Below are 23,241 nucleotides of genomic sequence, written 5' to 3' on the forward strand. Positions count from 1 at the left end.
TTCATCTCCTGAAAAAAGATACTAGAAACATATGGTTTCCTTATTCATGGTTTCTCTCTAAACTTTGGAATCCTTGAGAACTCTGATCTATTCTGTGCTTCTTGTCTGAGTGTCACATGTCTGTTCAATTTAAGCATATCCGACAAATGCAAGCCTCTCGGCCCAACTATATGGGTCAGCTTAGATTTTAGCATAATAGCACATATATTTATAAGTTTCTACAAACCTAACTGTACCTTTTGTACTGTCCAGAAAATTGCTGAGCAAGATGGTGGTAGGTATGAGATGGCTGTTTATGCTGCACAGTGTAGTAACTTAAAACGCTTGCTACCAATCTGTATTGATTGGGAGGTATTTTTCTTTGTTACTTCTTACTTTCAGTTATGTTTATGTACAATGTTGATCTGAGGCACTGATTGATTTCTAAGCTCTAGCTGAGCTAATATCTTAGCAAATTAGTTTCTCATTGTCTCTGTCAATGTTGATCTCCTGGAGGTATCATGAGGTGTTTTTCCCGGAAATCAGAAATTCCATGTTAGTATAGACATGTTTATTGCCATGCAACTTTGGTTTAACTTGGTAAGTTTCTCATAGTTTCTGTGAATGCTAGTCTACTGGAGATATCAGGAGGTCTACTGTGAAAACAAAGTTCTACATTAGTATAAACATGTTTTTTTTTTATCTTGTTTAACTTTGTTTGCATAACTATTAATTAGTCTAAAACTCTGAAGCTGAATCCTGGACTCTGCAACATGGGTTTGTACGCAATTTAACTTTTGGGATGATAGCAAATCTGACCTATGCTCCTTTTATGTGTCTGAAATATTCTTAATAACATATAGTTAGATATTGGAGTATATATATTCCAGAATGTTCCATGCCAATTGGTGCCAATTTATGGATTTTGGGAAGGATAGAATGTAAGATTTTGGTAAAAAATTAATGAGAGAAAATGTACTTTATGAGAACAGTTATTTAACAATACCCTGACGGATTTATTTTTGCCAGTTGTGAGCAACCCCTTTTCATGCCTACTACATGTCAACATCAAGTTGGTAGGTGATATGTCAGTGCTTATTCTTAGTTAAAGGAATTAGCAATTACCATTGTAACAACTACTAAAAATGAAGGTGTAAAGATTAAATCCTGAGTGCAGTTAGAGTCTCTGTGTACCATGCTGATTAGCATTTGAAATATTAAGGGGGATTTTAATTGTTTCTATTAAATGTCATTAACAATCCCTAGATTTTTAACCTAAACACTTGAGAATTGATGTAATACCTCCCAACTGTAGCATGGTGAGATAGCTTGATGCTCGCTTAAGATATTGCAAACATAAATGGGCAGGATAAAGGAGAAGTCCCAAAATAAGGACTAATAAAACATCAGGTATTAACTGAAAGGCAACAAATTACAATTGATCCCCCCACATTTCCGATTCTCTAACCAACATTAGGCACTTCCCCTTGCATTAGGCTAACAACTTTTAAAATTAGAATCTATAACACATGATTATATAATCCAAAGCTCATTAATTTATAATGAGCCAATAATACCAAGCATGCTCACAACAAGAATAAGAAAGCACAAATAATGATAATGCAAGTAATAAACTGATGACATGCTCAAGTTATATGATGTAAAACTTCTTAATCTCAATAAATGTCATATTTCTCATTTTAGAACGTGCCCGTTGATCCATATCAATTAGAATTTACCTTGAGATGATGATAAGATCTTTTCCTTATAGCTGATTTGGTTAGTCACTAGGAGGTGTCACTATTTGATAAATGTACTATGTATTTTTCACTAATTGTTGAGAGAGTTTAAGGGTCACCCTAGGAAGATCTTAGTCTATCCTGGGATCGTATGCTAATCACATCAGAGTTATCTAAACAAATAATTATATGATTAGAAATAAGTCTGTACCTTAGACTTCAAAGTAGACATAAGTCACTACTCACTACAGGGAGATGCATAAAGAATATCTAGTCTATTACTATTAGGGGTGTCAAAATAAACGAGCAACTCGGGCTCGGCTTGACTAAAGCTTGGGCTCAGCTCGGCTCGGTTCAAGCTGAGCTCAAAATTGAGGCTCGATTTGAATTTCGAGCCGAGCTTGAAACGAAGCCGGCTCTCTCAGGATCAGCTCGAGAGGCTCGTTTACTCACCTTCTGAGCCAATAACCATCACGTCACCTGTCACCCTCACCACACCTTCCCATCCAATAGCCATCACATCACTCATCACCCTCACCACACCTTCCCATCCAATAGCCAGCACGTCACCCTCACCACACCCCACCATCACCTAGCACTCTTGCCCTCACCCCACCCCACCCTCACCTATCCGGCCTCCTCTTCTTCGTCGACCTCCATCGGCAAGCTACTGCCACCTCCTCTCTGTCGGCCTCCTCCTCTATTGACTGAATTGTCTCCTCTAGCCTATTTTAGCGGCTTCCTCCATCGGCAAGCTGTGTTGGCTTCCTACTCCATCGGTCTCCTACTTCTCCTTCGGCAAGCTGCTGTACATGCCGCCATCGCTTTGCTCGGGCTCAATTTGGGCTTGGTTAGGCTCGGCATGAGTTGAGCTAAGCCAAGTCTAAACAATATAATAGGGCTTGAAATTAATTTTGAGCTGAGCTTGAGCTAGAGCTGGCTCGCTTACACCCCTAGTTACTGTTCCCAAAATCCTATTTACTCAAAACCAATGTTTTGCAAGCTATTGATGATCAATATATAAGCTATTTGCTTGAAGAATAGGAATACACTAACTTTATTATTTCACGAGGTGTAGCATGGCAAGAAGTAAGATCATTGCACGAAGTAGAACATAGTACAAAGTATAATATAATGGCTTAATAATATAAAGAATAATACGATGGTGCAATAGCATGAAATACAAGATGAACAAATACATGAGCACTTGTGGTCTAAATGGAATTACTTAAATCCCTAATCCAAGTGCGGGTACAAATCTTCACCTTTATCTATAAATAGTCACATTTTTATTTAACAATAAACTAAGTTTCTAGCAGTAAAACTAATTTATTTGAGCTAATAAAAAGCTTAAAACATTTGGCTGGACGGCCCACTCACTACACTTAATACAGGTTGTGTCACGACTCGAAATCAGAATCATGACCGATCATGTACCTCAATATGCTTGGGATACACGAAGCCTAAACAAATATTTTCTAAGTCCACAATGATAATAATTAATGTGAAAATTTGACTTCGATAAATTTAATCCAATAATAATAGAAATAATCAATTTCACCACTAATAGATAGTTTAAAATATAAAGACCAAAAGAATTGAAAAGTAAACACGGATAAATCTTAAGTGGAGGTGGGGTCTCGGTGCATCTCGTTCAGTCGCCACGCTAATTAGAACGTGAAATATTAGAAGTGAAAATCCCATGAACTAATAACTATTCGCTGGGTTGTCTTCGCTTGCTCTGGTGATGCTCCAATAATTAGATGTAATGAAGATGACTTTGGCTTGGGAAGAAGAAGATATAGAGCAGAGGGAAAGGTGATGTGGCTTTGGAGGAGTGTGGATGGGTTTTAAAGGGGAAGAGTTTAGGGTTAGCATGATTTCTTTACCCGGTGATCTCACTATGGATTTTGCGATATCGAAATGGCTTTGAGGGGATGGGAAGAAGATAAATAGTGGCGCATGTGCCTAGCGTATGTGCCCACTATTTTTTTTTTTTTGTATTTTTGGATATTACAACTATTCCCAAAAAAAAAAATCGTCCTCGAAAGTAAAATTAATATACTAGAAAACTAAAGATAATACCATAAAATGCATAATCGTAGAGAATTGGGTTATTATACTACTTAAGAGTCATTACATAACATATAGTTGTAAGCAAGGATAGTCATGTCTATGGCATGGCAAAGGCCGCCCTACTTGCCAACTGTGCCACAAGAGAGGGAGAGAAAAAGAGGAGAGAGGGAGACTACTGGCTTTCATCTTTCTTCTGTTGTCGTCGTACTCATCATTGTTCGTCACTTGCGTTCCCTAGCTCAAGGAAGATTCGCAATTTACGTTTTAATTCGACCTGACTCGACCAATTTGCATTCTTCGTCCTCGAGCTAAGGCAAGAGACGTTAGCAATGAGTCTTCTTCCTCGAGCTCGGGTCCACGAGCGACGACGAGCTCGACCGCGAGCATGACGACGAGGTCGATTGCGAGTGGTGAAGGCAAGTAGCAATGACTTTGTACATCACTGCTAGGAGAGGTGTCAATCGTACCACGTGACGGAGCATTGCCAGCACAGTAAGTGCCAATTGGGATGCCTCCTGCCGGTCGGCACGACCATTGTTGCTCCTAAATTCAAATACAAAAGGCATGAGTTGAATAAAAGTAGGAGTAGCATAGAATGAGTAGCTTCGAAGTCTATAAGCTTTCGTTCACTTCAAGAATAAATTTTTTTACTTTCGGAATATAATTTCATATTTTAAAATAACTGCTAAACATCATGATTGCCTTTCCTAACAAATATTATTCATCATAATTATATCTTATATCATACACTAACTAAATTACCTATTTACCCTTGATATCTATTCCATCAATCTACTTTATATCAAATCAAAGGATATCTATCGTAATTTTATAAAAGATAAAATACTTTTTTCTAATCTTTGTTTTCACTTTATATCACAATAGAAAAATTACTACTCTTATTCAAGAATAGAAGTGAATATAGAAATAGTTATTTCTAGTATAAAGACCTTATTTTCGGAATAATAAATAATAATACGTATTCTAGAATTGCCTTTTTTTTATTTTGAAGTGAACGAGGCCTAAGATCTTTGGTAGGTATAGATGATATGAATAGTATACCTTGTACCACAGAAGGGGACTTCTTGGTCTTTTTCTGAGCTCAGGCATAGACTATCAATTTGCTCTTCGGCGTCGACTCTTGAGTTTCAGTGCATGCTGGCGGTCTATGACTAGCTGCTCCAGAGTGGGATGGTTGATGATGTCGATCCTGCTGATGAGAAGTTGAGTGCTATCATCCACGGGGTGCCTTGCAATCTCTTAAAACATCGGAAGAAGAAAAGGAACAAATTAGATGGATCTGATGTAGATTAGCATTATTCTGGCTGGCACTGAAATCCTTGCTTGGTAGGCCTTCAGTATATAGGGAACTAAATGTAGTACTTTTGGACTTTGTTAGACCTTTTATGAGGTCAAGTTATTTGTCATATTCTTAAATTTTATTGCATTTGGCAAGCAGTTTATTGCCTACGATATGTTCTTCATGATTGTTTTTTGCCCTTAACTTTTATTTGGCTCTTTTCTCCAAAATAGACTACACTTATATATGTATACAGACATATACATTTCGTATCTTGTATGTGATTGTAATGTGCACATATTTCGTAATATGTTCTTCATGATTGTTTTTTGCCCTTAACTTTTATTTGGCTCTTTTCTCCAAAATAGACTACACTTATATATGTATACAGACATATACATTTCATATCTTGTATGTGATTGTAACGTGCACATATTTATTTATATGTATGTGTATTTTTTTATTTTGCATCTATATATACATATATATTTAATGCATGGATTTAGAAAGTCTACCTCATATTGTTGGTCCAATCATTAAATGATAAATCATTTATAGGAATTGATGTTATAGACTTATAGTGTCTTCTTTATTCTTTTGGTTAAATACGTAATCTTCACATTTTACGACTAGGTAATCTTTTAATGTAGTCAGCTGGTTGTCTTTTAGTATTTTATTATTCCAATATTGACCTATTCTGGATTGTTCATAGTTGATAATACTTAAGGATCTATCCTTCTGTTTTATTGTTCTTCTGAAAAGCATATAGATCTTTTTGGTGTGGTTCCTTTACTTAGTTTATCATATCTATCTCACATTATGATCTTTCTGTTTGTTCAGTCAGCTTGTTGGGCTATTGCAAAGTCCTGGCTTGATGTCCAGGTGGATTTAGGATTAAGTCACTTTCAACAAAATCGACTTGAATTGAAACCATATGCAGATGATATGAACGAGTCGTCTTCACTGGGAAGCCCATCTATGTTACCTTCAGTTGGTCCAGAAAGTTGGCCATGTCATGTCCTTGACCAGCAACCACGTGATATGCCAGCTCTTCTTCAGAAACTGCACTCAAGGTATTAAACTGGTACAACATATTGTTGCATCCATATACCCTCTAAATTGTTTGTGTTTCACACAGTGAAATTGTGCATGAAGATGTATCTCGAGCATGCAAAGAGCAACATCGACGACTTGAGGTAAGGGACATAGGCAAGGTGACATTTGAGCATTATTGGATGTCAATTAGATTTGTATTTTATATTTTAACTATATTGATGTACAACTAATTGTGCAATTGCTTGAGATACATTATACAGAACTGAGGATAAACTAGTGCGGCAAAAAAATCAATGAAATTAACGATTATCATGTCGAACAAAGTGGATATATCAAGGTTTTAAAAATTGATATTGGGATTGAGAATGACCGCTAGAAAAAAATGATACATCATCGTATCAGCTATATCGGTTGTATCGCCGCCCGTATTAGATTTGACTATATTTTAGTTACGTAAAATTCTAAATATTATTTAAAATACAAGAATTAGAAAAATTAACGAAAAAATAAGAACATAAAAATTAGCGACATATGGAGAGAGATCTTTTCATTGTTGTTCTACAACAGTAATAAAATAAGAGTTGAAGAGTAAGCGAGAAAGAGAGAAGAAAGAGGAGATAAAAAAACAAAAGAGAAAAAAAACAATTACTTAAGTTCACCAAGGTGTGGAAGAGCTCGAGGGGCGCACCAGATTGGCCGCCGAATGAGCTCGGTGAAGTGTGAGAGTGTGTGTGAGAGATAGATGGTAAAATTAAAAATTTGAAAAGAAGACAATTAAGGACATCTATTACTAATGTCTCTTAGGTCAAATCCATTTTAAATTTGAACTGAATTCTAGAAAAAAATAGTTTTGGCTGAAATTTGCTAATCCCAGACCGAAACCAATAACTAGACTAGTTGTGAACGATGGATATAATGACCTAAAAAGAGGATGAATACATAATGGAATAGTAAATGAATTCACTTGATTAACTAATGAAGCCTTGCATTGAAAGGCGGGTGAGCATCTGAAGGATAAGTTAAAAGCATTGCATTGGAAGCAATAGGAACCACACCTTGGGGATTCCTCCCTGACCTGAGTCAGTTAATAACATGCTTGGATCTTCAATCTCACTCATGCAAAAGCATAGTATTTTTAGTCTATTTTTATTATTTATTAAATAGTGAATAAGTAGTATTTATCTTTATTGTACATATTGAAATTAAAAATAATGTACTTTAGCTGTATAATTCAAGTTTGAGATAATCATCATCTTGGAACAAATGATTAATATTATTAGTTTCCTTTATCGAAGGTAGTAATGCCATTTCATATGGATAGTTCGCACCATTTTAGTCATCCCATGCATAATCCAATACAGATCAAACACCGGACAAGAATTTAGAGATGGGATTATCCCTCCTCAGCCCATGCTGCATCCAAATGTTCCCAAAAGGTTCTAAATGTTATATATAGATATCTTTATGTTTTTCAATATGTATTAAGCCATAAACAATATCTGTATATGTAGCAATACAAGGGAAAGGGATTGTTGCAGAGTTTGCAGCAATGGAGAAGAGGGCATGGGTGGAATTTGAGTTCCACTTGTTTGATTGGAGTGCGAATCATGAAATTCTCCCCATGAAAAGAGGGCATGGATGGATTTGGAACCTTTGGGGAAAGTGGCGGAGTTGCTATAGTTGTTGGTAGATGTTTTAGTATAGTTCTCAAGGGCAAGGACTGAGCAGATCTGAAGGATTGGTTGGTCATATTGTGGGCACATTGTGCAACTGGAGAAGTGAGAGTGACTTCATCTCCTCAGGCGAAGTTAAAAAGGTTGAGTGAATCTTTTGGGGGAAATTAAGGAACCCACTTTCAAACTCCACTTCATGCAACCAAACAGTCATAATAGATCACTCTACAGTGGTCACTTTTGATCTTTGCTTTCACTCAACCAACCACACCCTAATAACAATTTCCTTAAACAAAAGAAGCTCAAACACGTAAGATAGGGCCTATGATTGAATATTGGTTCCATTATAAATGCTTTACAAGCTATGTCGTAATGTCATTTCTTGACGTACAAGAAGCAGCGAAAAGTGGGTAAAAAGTGGAGAGTACAATGTGACCCCATCAGGAAATGAGAGGAAGTCAGAGACTAGAAAGGGCCTTGGTTGCGAAGGAAATAGAGGATAGTGGTATTCTGGTAATGGTTCACTATAATTTCTTTGGGAATTACTTCATCCAATGAGGTAAAAGCTATTAAGATATCCTTTGAAGAACTGTATAATTAGCATGTTATCTAATTAATAGCAACTATGGTGCAATGCCTACCAATCTGAATTGGCACCTACTTGTTGTAGGAATTTCTGTTAAAGAAGAGGGAAATGAAGAAAGATTTAAACTAAACTACTAATGTTGGAATGTAATGAAAATTTTATGATATTTTAGGATGCTTAATGTAACAACAAAAATAGTAGCCAGATAGATAAGGCTTTAATATTCCTTCAGCTTTTTTTTTTTTTTTTAAAAGAGGAATTTTGTTGTTGCATAGGTCATGCCAGATGGCAAGACCCATGTTGCCCGGCATATGTGGCATTCCATGAGAGGAAGGAACTTAGAGAAACAAAGATGGAGAGAGAATATCGGAGGTGATACTTGTCATTGTCATTGCAATTGTCGTCCTCGTCTCTACCATTGTTGGAGAATGTAGTAGGCAGAACAAGCAAAATTTGATACCTTTCATATCTGCTTCGAGTTCTAGCTAACCATTTCAGTTTAAGGTGTGGATGAAACCATGGTTCGAAAAATCGGGGTTGGGATTGAGATTGGCCTTCCGAAAAAACAATACATATCGGTCGGATTGACTGTATCGGGAAGAAATTAATAAATTGAAAGATGGTACTATGGTAGGGCTCAAAAAGCTCAAGTTTACTATTTGTTAGAGGGGTTATCAATGATCATTTCTTTCATTTGGTATTCACCCATTTTCACTATAGCTGTAGCTCATCCACCACTATCGATAATTACTTGTATGTATTATATATTATATTCATTTTATCTATTGTCTTTGAAATGAGGGTAAGGTTGCATATATCTCTCCTCTCCCCCAGGACCCACATAAGCAAGTGCCCTAAGACCCTTGTCTACCTTTTCTTTATTAATTTTCTACATTCTTCCTTCTTTCTTAACCCACTTACTTTCTTCCAGTTTTCTTCTTCTATTTTCTTTTTTACAGTTGATTTTATCAGGCAATTATAAAAGGTTTGAGTTATGCCTTGGATTCACGGCGTCTGTTGTGGACTCGCTATGTGCCATGAATCCTCTTAGCTACTATGATTCTGACACGCTTTTTATAACATTGAGTCTACTTAATATTAGTATTACATGTATATGTCCATTCACCTAAATCTTTGATCCTTGTTGAAAACAAGGATCTGGGTTCTAGCAGATTCAACTTCTGTCTTTAGTTGGAGCCTTAAGAGGGAACCGTGCTTCTATTGCGTATGAAGAGGTTTGTTTCCACATGTGAGTATACCAAGAAGATTTAACTTAGGTCTTTGCTAGCTTATATTAAATTAATCAAATATTGTCTAATATTAGAATGCTATATGTAGCAAATCTTTATACTCTACATGACTTGGTGAATTTCGGATTTCATTGAATTATTCTGATCATCCAATTGAATTCCCAGATGAATTTGTAGACTCGGATCCAGCTGTGTTACATCTCAGGAATGACACTATTAGTCTATTATACATGAGGGGCTTACACATTTACGAACACATGCACATTTAGTGAAATATAGAAATAATGCTCACATGCATGTGGAGTTACTCGAAAGTCCTTGATGTTAACTTTTCTCTTTCTGATAAATAATAAAGATATCAGATTTCTGATAGAGTAATGAAGCTGCGACTAGGACAACTTGTATTAGTTCCTTTCTTATTTTGTAGGTGTACTGCTATAATGCATCACCAACTCATTCCCTTCTTTCATATGAGAGATTTCATTTCAATTCTGAAGATGCCAGTGAATGCTGAAAAGAAGTTAACTTGCCAAGAGGCTTCATTTTGTATGCTGCGTGACATTTGGCAAGATTTTTCATACCTGTAGACTTATTGTTGGAAGTTGGAACTAGCACAATCTGGAACTTTTTTCATGTTAGCTCCAAGTAAATAATTGTTAATGCGAACAAGGTGACATAGCAAAAATCTTCTCGTTCCTCATAAATAAAGCCACTTGGCCAAGTTATTCACAAGGATGGTACCTTGCATTTCTACTAGAGTCTCCAATAACTCCATTATATGGCTGAACCAAATGGTATAAGTATCCTTCAAATTCAATAGTTTCTTTAAAAAGAATGAAAGTGGATCGTCTTTTGCCATTTGATTTTGTTGTAATCTAGAAACTATATATAATCATATTAATATGGTGCGATGCATACATTCCATGACAACTTTTACTTGATAATATCTGCAGCTATGCTTCTGTTATAGCTGTAAATAATGTTCGCTTCAAGGGAAAATTGCTCCATTTTTGTTTATTCTTGTTTCCTATATTTTATTGGCTGTACTGTTGATTTCCCTGTGATTATTATTAATAATGATTGCTGGAAATTTTGGTCGTGCTTTAAAGTTTAATTTTAGATCCATTGTTGTTTGTAAATGTTGGTCAAGTCAACCATTTGCATCTTGATATGCACTCTAGGTCTTCTACCATAATACTTCATTTTCTTCTCTAGACAAGTCACAAACTTAGTCACTTTTTTTGCCACTCTTAATATTGATTTATTGGCAGATGAGTCTCATGGTTGGAGACGTTGCACATCTTCTTGACCTTCTATGGTCATGGATATCACCTTCAGAAGATGATCAGAATATTTTGAGGTGTTTACTTATTTTTGATTTCATAGATTAGAACTTGGAAACAATGTTTTTTATCTGTTTGAGATTTTGATTAGAAGATGAAACATTACTCGCACAGGCCTCATGGTGATCCTCAAATGTTACGCTTTGGGGCACATATAGTTCTTGTTCTTAGATATCTACTTGATGATGAAATGAAGGATGCTTTTAGAGAGAAGCTTATGACTGTTGGCGATTTCATTCTTCATATGTAAGTCTACCTATTAGATCCCTCTTAATATAGTATTGAAGTTGCACTTGTTGATGGCTTGATGCTATAGTTTCTGTTTTCTAAAATTGATGGAAGAGAAGTGTATCCTCATAGTTTAACTTGATTTTTTTTTAATGAAGTTTGTGTTCTTTTGTCTATAAGTTTGTTTTAAATTTTAATCATCTTGTAACCTTTATCTCCCATGATCTTAAACTAAATTATTTTCTATGGTCTATTGGTTATTAATTGCCATGATTCTGCTCAAAGTCGCATTCTTTTTCTTTAATTAATGCTGTTTAATCTGCAAAGAGATGATTTGAGTTTCACCTGACACTATACATGTCGGGTGGCACATCTTATGCCAACATGGAAAGGCATCATCAAAACTCGAAAAGATAGCTGTAGAGAGAGGGATGTCGGCAGTGGCAGAGGTTGAAGGAGAGAGGTGGCAGCTAGGGCTCAGTTGCAAGACGGAAGGAGAGGCAAAGTTGTCAGAGTGAAAATGTTGTTTGGGTCGCATTTGGGCTTGATTCATTTGATTCCGAACCAAAACCCTATTGTTTCAAATAAAAGGTTTTGGAACAAATGTTGGTGAATCCAATGCTACCAGAAAGCCTATTAAGTAATAAGGTTCTGGGTCAGGTTTGGGAAGGTTCAGATCAAATCCAACCAAAAACCAATTATCTTCCTTCTCCTATTTCCTATGAGCCCTAGCCAGTGTCTCCTCTCTCTTTCTATTACCCTCTGTCAGTATCCTTTCAGTTTTAAACTCCTAATCTATATCGTTGTCTGTTTGTGGCACCTTCCTTTGCTTGTACTTCCACATCCACATACTTTTTTATCCACCCTAAGCTTCCATGGGACATGGTGATTATGTAACAAGCCATGCCACACAGTATGTCTCGTGTCGACACAACCCATGCCAAAATATCTAGGGAAAAGTGCCTTGTCGGCCACCTCTTGCTAACGATGGAAGGCGCCATCAATGAAAGGGTCCTCTCGTTGGACTTAGTTGGAAAGGATTATGTTTGGCATGTCCTTTGCTTGTGAATTTCCTTAGTAGGCGGGTAGCTTTGGAGAACTCATCCATTAATTTCATTCTAGGATTTAACATTTTGGAGGGGCATGTGCTCAAGGACATGTTGTCCAATGTTCGAAATACAGGGATTGGGTCTAGCTGTTTGAAGAAACAATATATATCGGCTGTTTTGGTCATCATTATCCAATTTTGGTATTATATTATTTTTTCATTAGGTAACAAATTTAAAAATTATTTAAACTACAGAAAAATTAGAAAAATTCAAAAAATAACAGAAAAATTAAAATATAAATTACTTAAATGATAAGTCTAAAAAAACTCAATCAGTCTCTATCTCTTTCCTACTCAATCTCTCTGTTTTATTCTCTTCCCCTTTGTCAATTTTAGTCGGAGAAAAAAATATCTCCATCAACCCCTTTGTCTCTTTCTTTCTCCCACTCTCCCACTCACAGTCACTTTTCATCTTTCTCTCTCTTGCTTTTACTCTTGTTCTCCCTCTTCTCTTCTTCAATCGGTCTTTGTGCCCGGTGTTCGACGTCAACACCGCTGGCGCTCGATGAGGCCTCCCCTGCCTTCTCTACTTCTCTAGCTCAAGCTTGTTAGACTTCTATTTTTGACGGATCGGCATTGGACGACTTCGCCGGGGTATATCAATGAGAGAGAGAGAGAGATGAGGTCTAACCATCTCTTTGTTGGAGGACTTTGACAGCAGAAACGACCAAAACTCACTTGAAACAGATTAGGTTAGTATCGGGTCGAGATTGGGATCTGTTTTTCACCGATTTGGATTGGGGTCAGCCAGAATTGAAGATGTTATCTAATATAAGGACTTATCAACATTATAAGATTCTCTATGATCTCTTTGTCATACTTGGCAAGAGAAAAGCTATCATAATGGTTTGAAATTTTGGTTTTTGGTTAGGATAAAATGAAACATTAGGAGTTTAGATCAGTTTCAGAATTTTGGACAGGAGTTCTGCCTTTTCAGGTTTGTAGAGAACTTAAGAAATATCCAAATATCCTTTAAATTACATAAATTTATAACACGATCAGACAAGTAACTAAAAGGATTTACTACTCACATGATATGAAGAGATAATCAGAGAAATTTCAGCTATTTCTTCTTGTTTGGCCAAGGTTTCCATTATTTTTGCCTATTTTAAAATATTTACAAATTTCAAAAGTTGCAAAAAAACTTTAAAATGTTCAGAAAAATAAGAAAATTTTACTGAGCAGTGGCTGGTTTACATCTAATTGATTTTTCATTGTTTTTCCCAACTCATGAAAATACTCAAAATCGTATTTGATTAAACCTCTGAAGTCAACTTTTATTTTCAACAGTAATTTCTTTCTTATCCTCTCATGCACAAGTAATAAATGCATCAATTGTTGTATTTCATTTGTGAAACCATAATTCTCATTATTGTTGTTGTGACATGATTCGTATCTTTGAGTAATGTATATTTTCCAATTATACAAATTTTGCCAGGCATAATACAGTGATCAATCTTTACAACATCCATGTATGTGAAACAGAGAAATGTGTAATTTTCTAGGTACTTAATATTTTGTGAGACCTTTTATTTGCAAACTCTTGGCCCTCTTTTGTTATACATCCTTCCTTTTTGATATAGATGGCTCCTTTTTGATATAGATGGCAATTTTGTGGTAGTTGACAACTAAAAGTACTTGTTTCTTTTTCTATTGATATCACATTCCTTGAATGATAGATGCTTGTTATTTCAGGTATGCGATGTTTTTGTTTTCTAAGCAGCATGAGGAATTGGTTGGGGTATATGCCTCTCAGCTTGCCCGCCACCTTTGCATTGACTTGTTTGTTGAAATGATGGAACTTAGGTTAAATAGTAGGTAATATTACTATTCCATCTGTACATGTTCTATTTGTTCTGATAATGTTATTTTTGAAACCATTACTTTTATGACTTGATCTGTGTATCTTTTATCTAATTTGCAATTTAATTGTTATTTTTTTAAAACACATATAGGGATCAGTATCTATTATTGATGTTGCACCAACTCAATCATTACTGTGACATATTCTATAAATATTTCTAACCTTAAATATTGAAGTTCGACAATGCAGTCTAGATGCCAGATTATGCACCAGCTTATGCTGTCTCTTGGCAGCACCAAATAGCGCTAGTGTGTTTGGTATGCAGTCTTTGTGCGAAAATAAAGAGGATGGTTTAGAACAACAGCATCACCAACTGAGAGACAGATCCTAGAGCAAGGTGAAACAAGAGGGAGTTTCACCAACATCACTTTATCTTTTTACTGGTCAAACGAAGAGCCAAGCCATTATTAGTGGCTTCAAAATGGGCTATTGCTGCTTCAGAATAAGTCAAGGCAGACAAAACTACAAGAGAATTTATCAACTATCACAATTAAGACCTAACTACCATGTCCTTTGCGAAGGGCATTGCATTATGTTGGTCTATTAAGTTAAGGAATCCCTTTGAAACATATGCAGTTGGTGAGATCCGAAATCGTAGGCAGTCCAAGATGAATGTCTTTGAAATATATTCACATTCTTATATATAAGTTAAGGAAAAGTAAATTCCTATACTTTTCCATATAGCAGCTAGATAGAGGTGACCTTCTGGGTGCCTTAGATTAGCTGTGCAAACTCATAGCTGATGTTGGTCATCTAAATCTAGCTTTTCTGCTTCCGTTGCTCAATTATAATATGAGTTTAAATCTCCCTGTTATACCTTTTTTCACCTTTATACTGTACTAAAATCAGTGATACAAGAAATCCCTTAATTAGTTTGAAATAAGTTATTGTAGAAGGGTATACATGCAAAAAGAACCTTATATATTTTTATGCTATTATATTTTCCTTCTTTTTTATTTTGGACTTCTTCTAACTGAAACTGAAACTTCTGACAAGGAAGCCATACAAGCTACTGAAACTGAAAATTTACGATCTTTGCCTAAAGGCAAGTTGATAGGTGATGCTGTATTTCCTTTGTTGGTGCATAGTGTCACAGTACCGCACTGACTAGCTACTGGTATGAGTGTGTCAGGACACCTAAATCCTTGGTGTTTTATTGTCTAGATCTAATTCGCAGGGATATGCATATAATTTGCTTTATATTTTATCCTATCCTTTTCCTCATGTCTAACACTCATTTGTAGTACAATCATCAAAGCTCTATGACCACATATTAATAAAGCTTGGAAAGCCCATCCTCGATTTTTTGGTAATTGGATTTTGGAACAGTAGAATATCAGACATCTGTGCTATTTTTGTCCATGACTTTTTTATTCAATGACCTGCAATTATTTGTTGTATTTGTTTTATGGGTATGACCTATTTTATGCTCGATATACTCTGAATACATATATTGTTAATGATAACAGCGTACATATTAAACACAAACTGTTCCTTACGGCTGTGGAGTACTTGCCTTTTGCTTTGGAAAATGAGTCCAAGGCATGTTTTGAGGATATTGTTGAAAGGTTAGTTTACACACAGCATACACTTAAACTAGGTTAGCTTACACACAGCATACACTTAAACTAGAAGTTTCATCTTGTTCAAGCAGAGTTCTTTCAAGATCTCGGGAAACTAAAACTAACCTATACGATGGGAAGTTATCTGACGTGGCAGAGCAGCATCGGTTACAATCTCTTCAGAAGGCCATGGCTATTCAGTGGCTTTGCTTTACACCACCATCTACTATTCCCAATTCTCAAATTATAAGTGCAAAGCTTCTCATGAGGGCATTGATGCACAGGTGCTAAATTTGTTAGTTGATCTTTATTTTGGCATCCTGTAGTCTTTTTTTATATATCATACATATTTACTTACTAGTTCGTCAGTTTAGAAAGTATATTATATGCTTTGTTTGCAAAGTAATAATGTTGTTTTCTACTTATATACTTCTAATTTGCTTTTTTTTTCCTTTGTGAATTAGCAACATACTGTTCAGAGAGTTTGCCTTAATATCTATAGGGAGAGTTCCTAAAATGCCTGTAGGAGCACATACATTACTCGGCTTCCTAGCAGAACCTTTGAAGCAGCCTAAAGAAACTCTATTTTCCTCTGAGGACAATGAGGTATCTGAGAATTTGCAGGAGTTTAAAGACTGGGTATGCTTTCATTCATTTTTATTCTTGTTATTTACCAGTCATATTTAAGTTTGCCGGTTCTTAACATAGTTAGTTAATCTTGATATTCCACAACAAGCAGCAAGAGTATTATTCATGTGATGCAACCTACCGGAACTGGCTTAAAATTGAGATGGAAAATGCTGTTGTTCCTCCTGCTAAGCTATCATCAGAAGAGAAGGATAGAGCTTTCGCTGCTGCTAGAGAAACATTAAGTTCATCTTTGTCACTATTACTAAGTAAGGTCATATCAGTTGTACTTATGTACAATGGAACTTTTTCCTTTTATTTTTTATTTTAATTTGAGTCTGCTTTACAAATTCATTAGAATTGTTCCATTTCATCATCTTTGGTACATTGTGTTTGCTAGAAGTATGCAAATCAATTCTCCAATATGGCATCTTACTCTAATGCCCCAGGAATTATGTGTAATGTCTCTTTTCTTGACTGTCCAAGGCATATCATCTTCTGGGGATATGCTCCTAGGGACTATCTATTCAGTGGATTGATCCTTTAGTGGGTCATCTCATACAAGTGATTCTGAACTTAGGGAAAATCTTTTCAATAAATTGGACTATTGGAGAAAACATATATTAGGAGTGACTTATTATAATATCTGGGATAAAAACAAAATGAAAAATTATAGGACATATTAGTGATATGTTACTTACATTAAAGTTAACCTTGATAGATTAAGCCTGTTCCATTAAATTCTTATCAATAATATCATGAGCATGTTTCAATGTTGTGTATAAGGTGTGCTGTTTGACACATACTGTGTTGCCGCTGGATCTACTCTTTGGGTCATCTAATTTCTTGAAATTTAGGGCTATAAATATATATTAGGATTTATATTTCAGTGACCTTAAAGTTCTTTCCAGTAAATTCTTCTTAGTTCTTATCATTATTAAGTGCATTGTTATGGTATAAGACATGATGACATGGAAATATATGGTTATTCATTTCACTTGAGTAGTGCCTTGTACTTTTCACACTTATCTAGAATATTGGGACACTTCTCAATTTTCTTTTTCCTTTTAGATGCTTTATTTTGATAGTGCATCCTATTATTCTAGTCATCTAGTGAATGTAAGGGTTAATTTATCTGCAGTTCTAATTCTCCTTTTCTTTTCTAGGAGAAGGAAATCCATGGTTGGTTTCCTCCCAGAATATTATATATGATTCCACAGAGCATCATTTTCTTGAGTTGCATGCTACTGCAATGCTCCGCCTACCTTCTGGTGAATGTGTTGCCCCAGATGCGACCTTATGTACTGCCTTAACAAGTGCGCTCTACTCTGCAGTCAGTGAAGAAGATGTGTTAAAACACCAGTTGATGGTAAGTTTTCACCCCTCACTGTTATTTATGTGCTTATGTTGCAAAGTTGCAGAATCTTTGAATCTCTTGTTTTCTATTGGGCAATTGTGAGTCTTTGAATTTTAAGTGCAGTTTGCACTCCAACAAGTTAAAAAATAGAACTCTTCATATAGTCACTTCATTCAGAGTCTTTTGAGAGAAATTATTAATGGTACTGTGGTGCCCATAGTTCATGCCTGAATGTTACTTTTCATACACTATAAAATGGAACTTTCCTAATTTTGCACAGGACAATTCAAAAAATTTTAGGAGTTCCATTATTTACTGTCCATTTGTAATTTTGAACATCAGTAGCTTTTCATTTGCAACTCATCAATGTTGCAAGTTACTGATTTGCAGAAATTTTCCTAATTGGTTTACGCATTTGAAATGGTAAAGAGAAGATGATGATTTGTGTTAGAGCCATTAATTCTATACTCATAAAGAGTTAAATTAATGAAGGATATTGTAGATTATGCTCTTTTAATTTGATAAGCTCAATTTTTATGAATTATCTTAGGGCATGTTTTGTTGTCAGTTGGTGAAGTGATTTTAGAAAGTGGAAGTCCCTAGGGAACTTACTTTTAACAAAAAAATTATCACTTCTTATTATGTAGCCGAGACAGAGAGTAGGAAATTGGAACTATGAGTTTTTTACTTTTTATTGTTCAGTTGGGGAAAGTGAAAAGTAGAATTCTGAACATCAAAGACAAAAATAGAAGTTTCTTGTACCCCACCAAAATTTCTTATTTGTATGTATATCATTTCAAACATTGTTTCCAAAAGTGCCCAGCTCACTGCATAATGCATAGGTGGTATGTCCTACGCAACTTAACATTTTAATATATTAAAAATATTACAAAGATATTATATATACTATATATAATATTTGGTTAGTAATAAACTAGTATATGTATAAACGTACTAAATAATATGTCTAGATCTATATTATGTACACACAAATAACATTTGGAAGCATCATGTTTTAATTGAATAGAAAACTACAATGCATGCCTATTAGCCTATATCTAAACTGCCAAATGGCCTCCATAAAATGCATATATGTTGCCAAAAACCGCCCATTGAGTTCATCCCTCTAGGCTGCACATGGCATATGCGGGACGGTCCATAGGCTGCAAATGCCAATTCTGCCTCCTAGGTGACCTGCCAAAACTGCTTTTGAAGACGTCACTTTTAAATTTAAAATTTGTGTGTATATCTTTTAGAATCCATTTTTGCATGGATACCCTTCAGGTTATTTTTTTATAACTATAAATTTAAAATTTTAATACTTACAAGATAAGAACACGTAAAAATCCTTGACTGAAAGGAATTTATGAAAAAAAAAAAAAGGTACCTTTGTCTTTTTAGGATCAAATTGATCTATTTTAATGGTTAGTTAGGTTTGACTAGTACCCATGCAAAAACCAAGGGTTCTAAAGAAATAAACGTAAAATTTAATTTTAGAGTATACATGTAAATAAGAGATGATGGAAGATGGAAGATGATGTATGTTACCCTGTTTCTTTGTGACTATTTCATGGACAGGTCAATGTTGCCATTTCGTCAAGAGATAATTATTGTGTTGAAGTAGTACTCCGTTGCTTAGCGATGACAGATGATGTGCTAGGGCTTTATGCAGTTAATGATGGAGGTCTTCTTGCCACTGTCATGGCAGCTGGTTTTAAAGGTACTGTTTGTATCATAACCTACTAATGGTATGCATATTTGTCCATTTTGTAGAACTGCTACTTAATCTTTATTACAGGTGAACTCCATCGGTTCCAAACTGGAGTGACAACGGATATTTCACGTCTAGATGCTTGGTATTCAGATGAGAATGGTTCTGTGGGGAACCCTGCTACTTACATTGTTAAAGGGCTTTGTCGAAGATGCTGTCTACCAGAAATTATCCTTCGTTGTATGCAGGTACTCTAGCAAGGTTAAATACATCCCGTCCAGACCTTTGCGTTGTATTCGTCTGCCCTTGCTGTTAGATTTTTATTTCAAATTACTGTAATTCCTATGGATCTTTTCCTCTTATGTATCTGGTGTTATGTGTCGCAGGTGTCAGTCTTCCTTTCTGAAGCTGGTGATTCACAAGATTATTGTGATCAACTATTGGATTTAGTTGCTTCATCTGAAATGCTGCAATTGTTTAGTCAGCACCAGTTGGAGGTTTGTATTTGATGATTTATGATATTTCACACCCTATATATTGGTCTTAACAATTGTTGGTTTCTAGTGTTCTAATCTCCTAAGAATTTAAGGAAGCAAAAATAACTTGATGAAGTTCCTTTCTTTTCAGGAATTCTTATTGTTTGAGAGAGATCGCTTACTATGTAAAATGGAGTTTGAGGAAGAACTTTCTCTTGATTATCCTGAATAAATACAATTGAAGGTCTTTGGTAAATACATTTAAACAATTTTTTCCTTGTGTTATGCAAAGAAAGCTGCCTATCATTCATGACATCAATATTTCTGCATGCTATCTTTTGCATATCAATATTTCTGCATATTTTGCATATTCAAGGTAAATGTAACATTTTGGAAAAATAAGATGCATATTTGGCATTTCCTTTGTGGCTAATGGGAATAGGAATTCTGATGCTTATGAAGCAATAGCAATCACAATGTTTTCTCAAGTTGGATCACATCAAAGAGTTATCTTATCATTTTTTGAGAATGTGATGCATCATAATGTGCCTAATAAAAAGATGGTAATAGTAACATAGACAATTTTCCAATTTTTGAATTACCTCAGGAATGTGTCTAGGAAAATGTTGGGGATGTTTCAAAAGATCTTTAAAGTTACTCTTATTAGACTTAAAGGAATAAATAATTATTGCATTGCTTAACTTCAATCTATTAATGTGTATGCTTCAATTAGATGAGATATTACAGTATTATTTATGTGCCTATAATATCTTTGGATATGGAATGCTATATTATGAAGGTAGTTTAGAATATATAGATAAAATGTATGTTCTTTCACATCTATATAGTTTAGGTTGTTTTTTTTGAGTTTTGGACTATTTAAGTTTGCCCCTAATATTTTTTACACGACTAATTCATCGTGAAAGTTAAATACAAGATTGTGTATTTGGAAACCGCTGACCTAGTTAGTGACTTCTAGGTATTAGTCACTGATTGGATAAGGTACTTATATGGAAAAATCAAATCTTCTAAAGAATGCCAAATCTCGGGAGAAATTTCTATATAAATCGTTTTCCATTTCAACAACTTCCAAACATAAGTTCTTTACAGAATCAACAACTTATATAAAAACTTTTTACTCAGACTTGGCATTTTTGTTTGTAACATTTGAAATTTCTATATGCTTTGATGATCCAGCGGTTTTTCTATACACACATAATCTTGTATTTAAATTTTGAAATGTACTAGGCATGTAAAATAAATATTTGGGAGGTTTAGTTTGGTCAAACACTGTTATTTTCTTTCTTTTCTTAATTTATCCTTGTTGGTTTTCAATGTCTAACATGAGGTTTTGGTGCTCATTTGAGCCTAAGGAAATATTATAGTTGCTTATATTAAATGCAGAAATATCATAGTAATGTTATATACAGAAACTCCAATTTGTATTAACAGAGAAATGAAATATTTTGAAAATGGCCGTGGTACGCAGGCGGTCATCCCATCGCATGGCGCCAAAGTGGAAAGTGAGCACTGAGATGGTTTAGCATTTTCAATATATAAAGCAAATAAAACATAATTATATATGATATATAATAATACTAATTAACATATATAAAAATTTAAATAGTACAATTTGCAATCATAACAACAAAAGATCACAATTCACGGATATGTGTATAATTGTGTGTGTGTGTGTGTGTGTGTGTGTGTGTGTGTGTGTGTGTGTGTGTGTGTGTATATATTTTATTAATGCATCTTAAAAAAATAAATTTTTGAAAGGCCCAAATGTTTATACTGTATACAGTATAGCTCAATTCTTTTAAGTTCAAAATCTTTAGTTGAGCACATGATAGAGCACATGGCCTACCTTTACAAGCTGGTGAGGGAGAGAAAAAAGTGAGCGCCAGCCCAACATGTTAGAGAGAGCGAATAAGGCAGTGACCTTTTCCACCACTAACTTGTGCTGCATGTTGCCTGCATATTGCCTGCATGTTGCCTCTCGGTTTCGCTTGAGATAGGAGACGCTCTATTAGGGCTCAAATCTCCATGAAGAGGGAAGTATATTGGGTTTTGGATTGGGTGTTTTTCTCTTAAATTGTTTAATTCTCAAACTCGTTTTTTGACCCATTAGCCCAATTCAACCTGACCCACTGTTCTGCCAAAGCAGGCCGCCCGACCCACCCAGGCCATCTTGTCGGCCCGACAGCTGCCTATTCCCTTTTGTGGGGCTGCCAGTTCTCCACCCCATCAAGCCAAGCCACCTTGGCCTCTTCCCAAAACACTGTAGAAATATATCAAGGAATATGCTGTACTCATTCATGTTTGAAAGAACATCTAAAATTGGGACTTATCAGAAAATATAGATATCTTCATTTCTTAATTTGAGCTGTTAATCTGTATTCTTTAACCAGATACAGGTTTGAGATACTATAATATTATTTCTTTGATTAGTCTTTTCAAGATATTATCTTTGGACGCTAAATGCTATTAGTTGGGATGGTTTCTCAAATATAGACAAAATGATTTTTTGTCCTTTTTTGTGCATTTGTCCTTGTTGATTTTCAATGCCTAACATGAGTTTTGGGTTGTGGGATCTCACCAACAAATACTTGCTGATGCTTATTTTCACTGATATTATGGGTTAGTAAAATAAGTAAAATTCAAATGTGGATATTATTCTCAGAACGCAAATTAAATGAGCAGAGTATTTTCTAGGCAGATTCCTTTTATTAGTAATTAAAATGGTATTTAGCCCCTATTATGTATCACTCCTTGAATGAATTTACACATCCATGGGAAAATATTCCATATTTTAATCTATAAATATATATATTTCAAGCAATACATGCAAGATATAAAGATCAATGTTGACCTTTAGGTGTTGTGTTATTTTGCAGAATCAATTCATAGTTCTGATTTATTCCAATCAGCTTTATATCATGATCGTTATTTTTATTGCTAATATTTTTCCTTGACATAGCAATACTCGCTATGCATGAAAAGGAAGGAGTGAGGTATACTCTAGATTAGTTAAACCACCTAGAAGCCTGTTGATTATTTTATGTGAATTTCATGTCTCTATTTTGTTTACAGTATCCAGTTGTATATAGCACGGATACTATTATAGATGCCTCTATGTGAATTTCATGTCTTTATTGGATATTTATCATATAAAAATACTTGCTATGACTCCATAGAAGCATGCCTGTTGGATGCCTTTTTTACTTAGCCGGGCTTTTAAGTTTGTGAATGTCTTGGTACTTCAAGAATGCTTTCGAGGCAACTATTTCTAGATCCAGATTGAAA

The 23,241-nt window shown here is 35.1% G+C and overlaps 1 protein-coding gene across 1 annotated transcript in view; it reads left to right on the top strand.

Moving 5' to 3' along the window:
* The window catches only part of LOC140798916 (nuclear pore complex protein NUP107), a 51,922-nt gene that overhangs the window by 27,680 nt on the left and 1,001 nt on the right, over positions 1 to 23,241 (top strand). The window contains exons 10-24 of the mRNA XM_073153003.1: positions 253 to 351; positions 5,935 to 6,167; positions 6,233 to 6,290; positions 10,931 to 11,019; positions 11,117 to 11,248; positions 14,034 to 14,156; positions 15,672 to 15,770; positions 15,857 to 16,048; positions 16,229 to 16,403; positions 16,504 to 16,660; positions 17,558 to 17,760; positions 19,327 to 19,468; positions 19,547 to 19,707; positions 19,846 to 19,956; positions 20,087 to 20,186. Of these exons, the coding sequence (XP_073009104.1) occupies positions 253 to 351; positions 5,935 to 6,167; positions 6,233 to 6,290; positions 10,931 to 11,019; positions 11,117 to 11,248; positions 14,034 to 14,156; positions 15,672 to 15,770; positions 15,857 to 16,048; positions 16,229 to 16,403; positions 16,504 to 16,660; positions 17,558 to 17,760; positions 19,327 to 19,468; positions 19,547 to 19,707; positions 19,846 to 19,956; positions 20,087 to 20,167 (2,055 nt within the window). The 3' untranslated portion in view covers positions 20,168 to 20,186. The remainder of the gene's footprint in view (positions 1 to 252; positions 352 to 5,934; positions 6,168 to 6,232; positions 6,291 to 10,930; positions 11,020 to 11,116; positions 11,249 to 14,033; positions 14,157 to 15,671; positions 15,771 to 15,856; positions 16,049 to 16,228; positions 16,404 to 16,503; positions 16,661 to 17,557; positions 17,761 to 19,326; positions 19,469 to 19,546; positions 19,708 to 19,845; positions 19,957 to 20,086; positions 20,187 to 23,241) is intronic.

Source organism: Typha latifolia, chromosome 12, assembly GCF_019914945.1.
Source record: "Typha latifolia isolate L0001 chromosome 12, TyphaL0001v2, whole genome shotgun sequence".
In the NCBI taxonomy this organism is placed as follows: domain Eukaryota; kingdom Viridiplantae; phylum Streptophyta; class Magnoliopsida; order Poales; family Typhaceae; genus Typha; species Typha latifolia.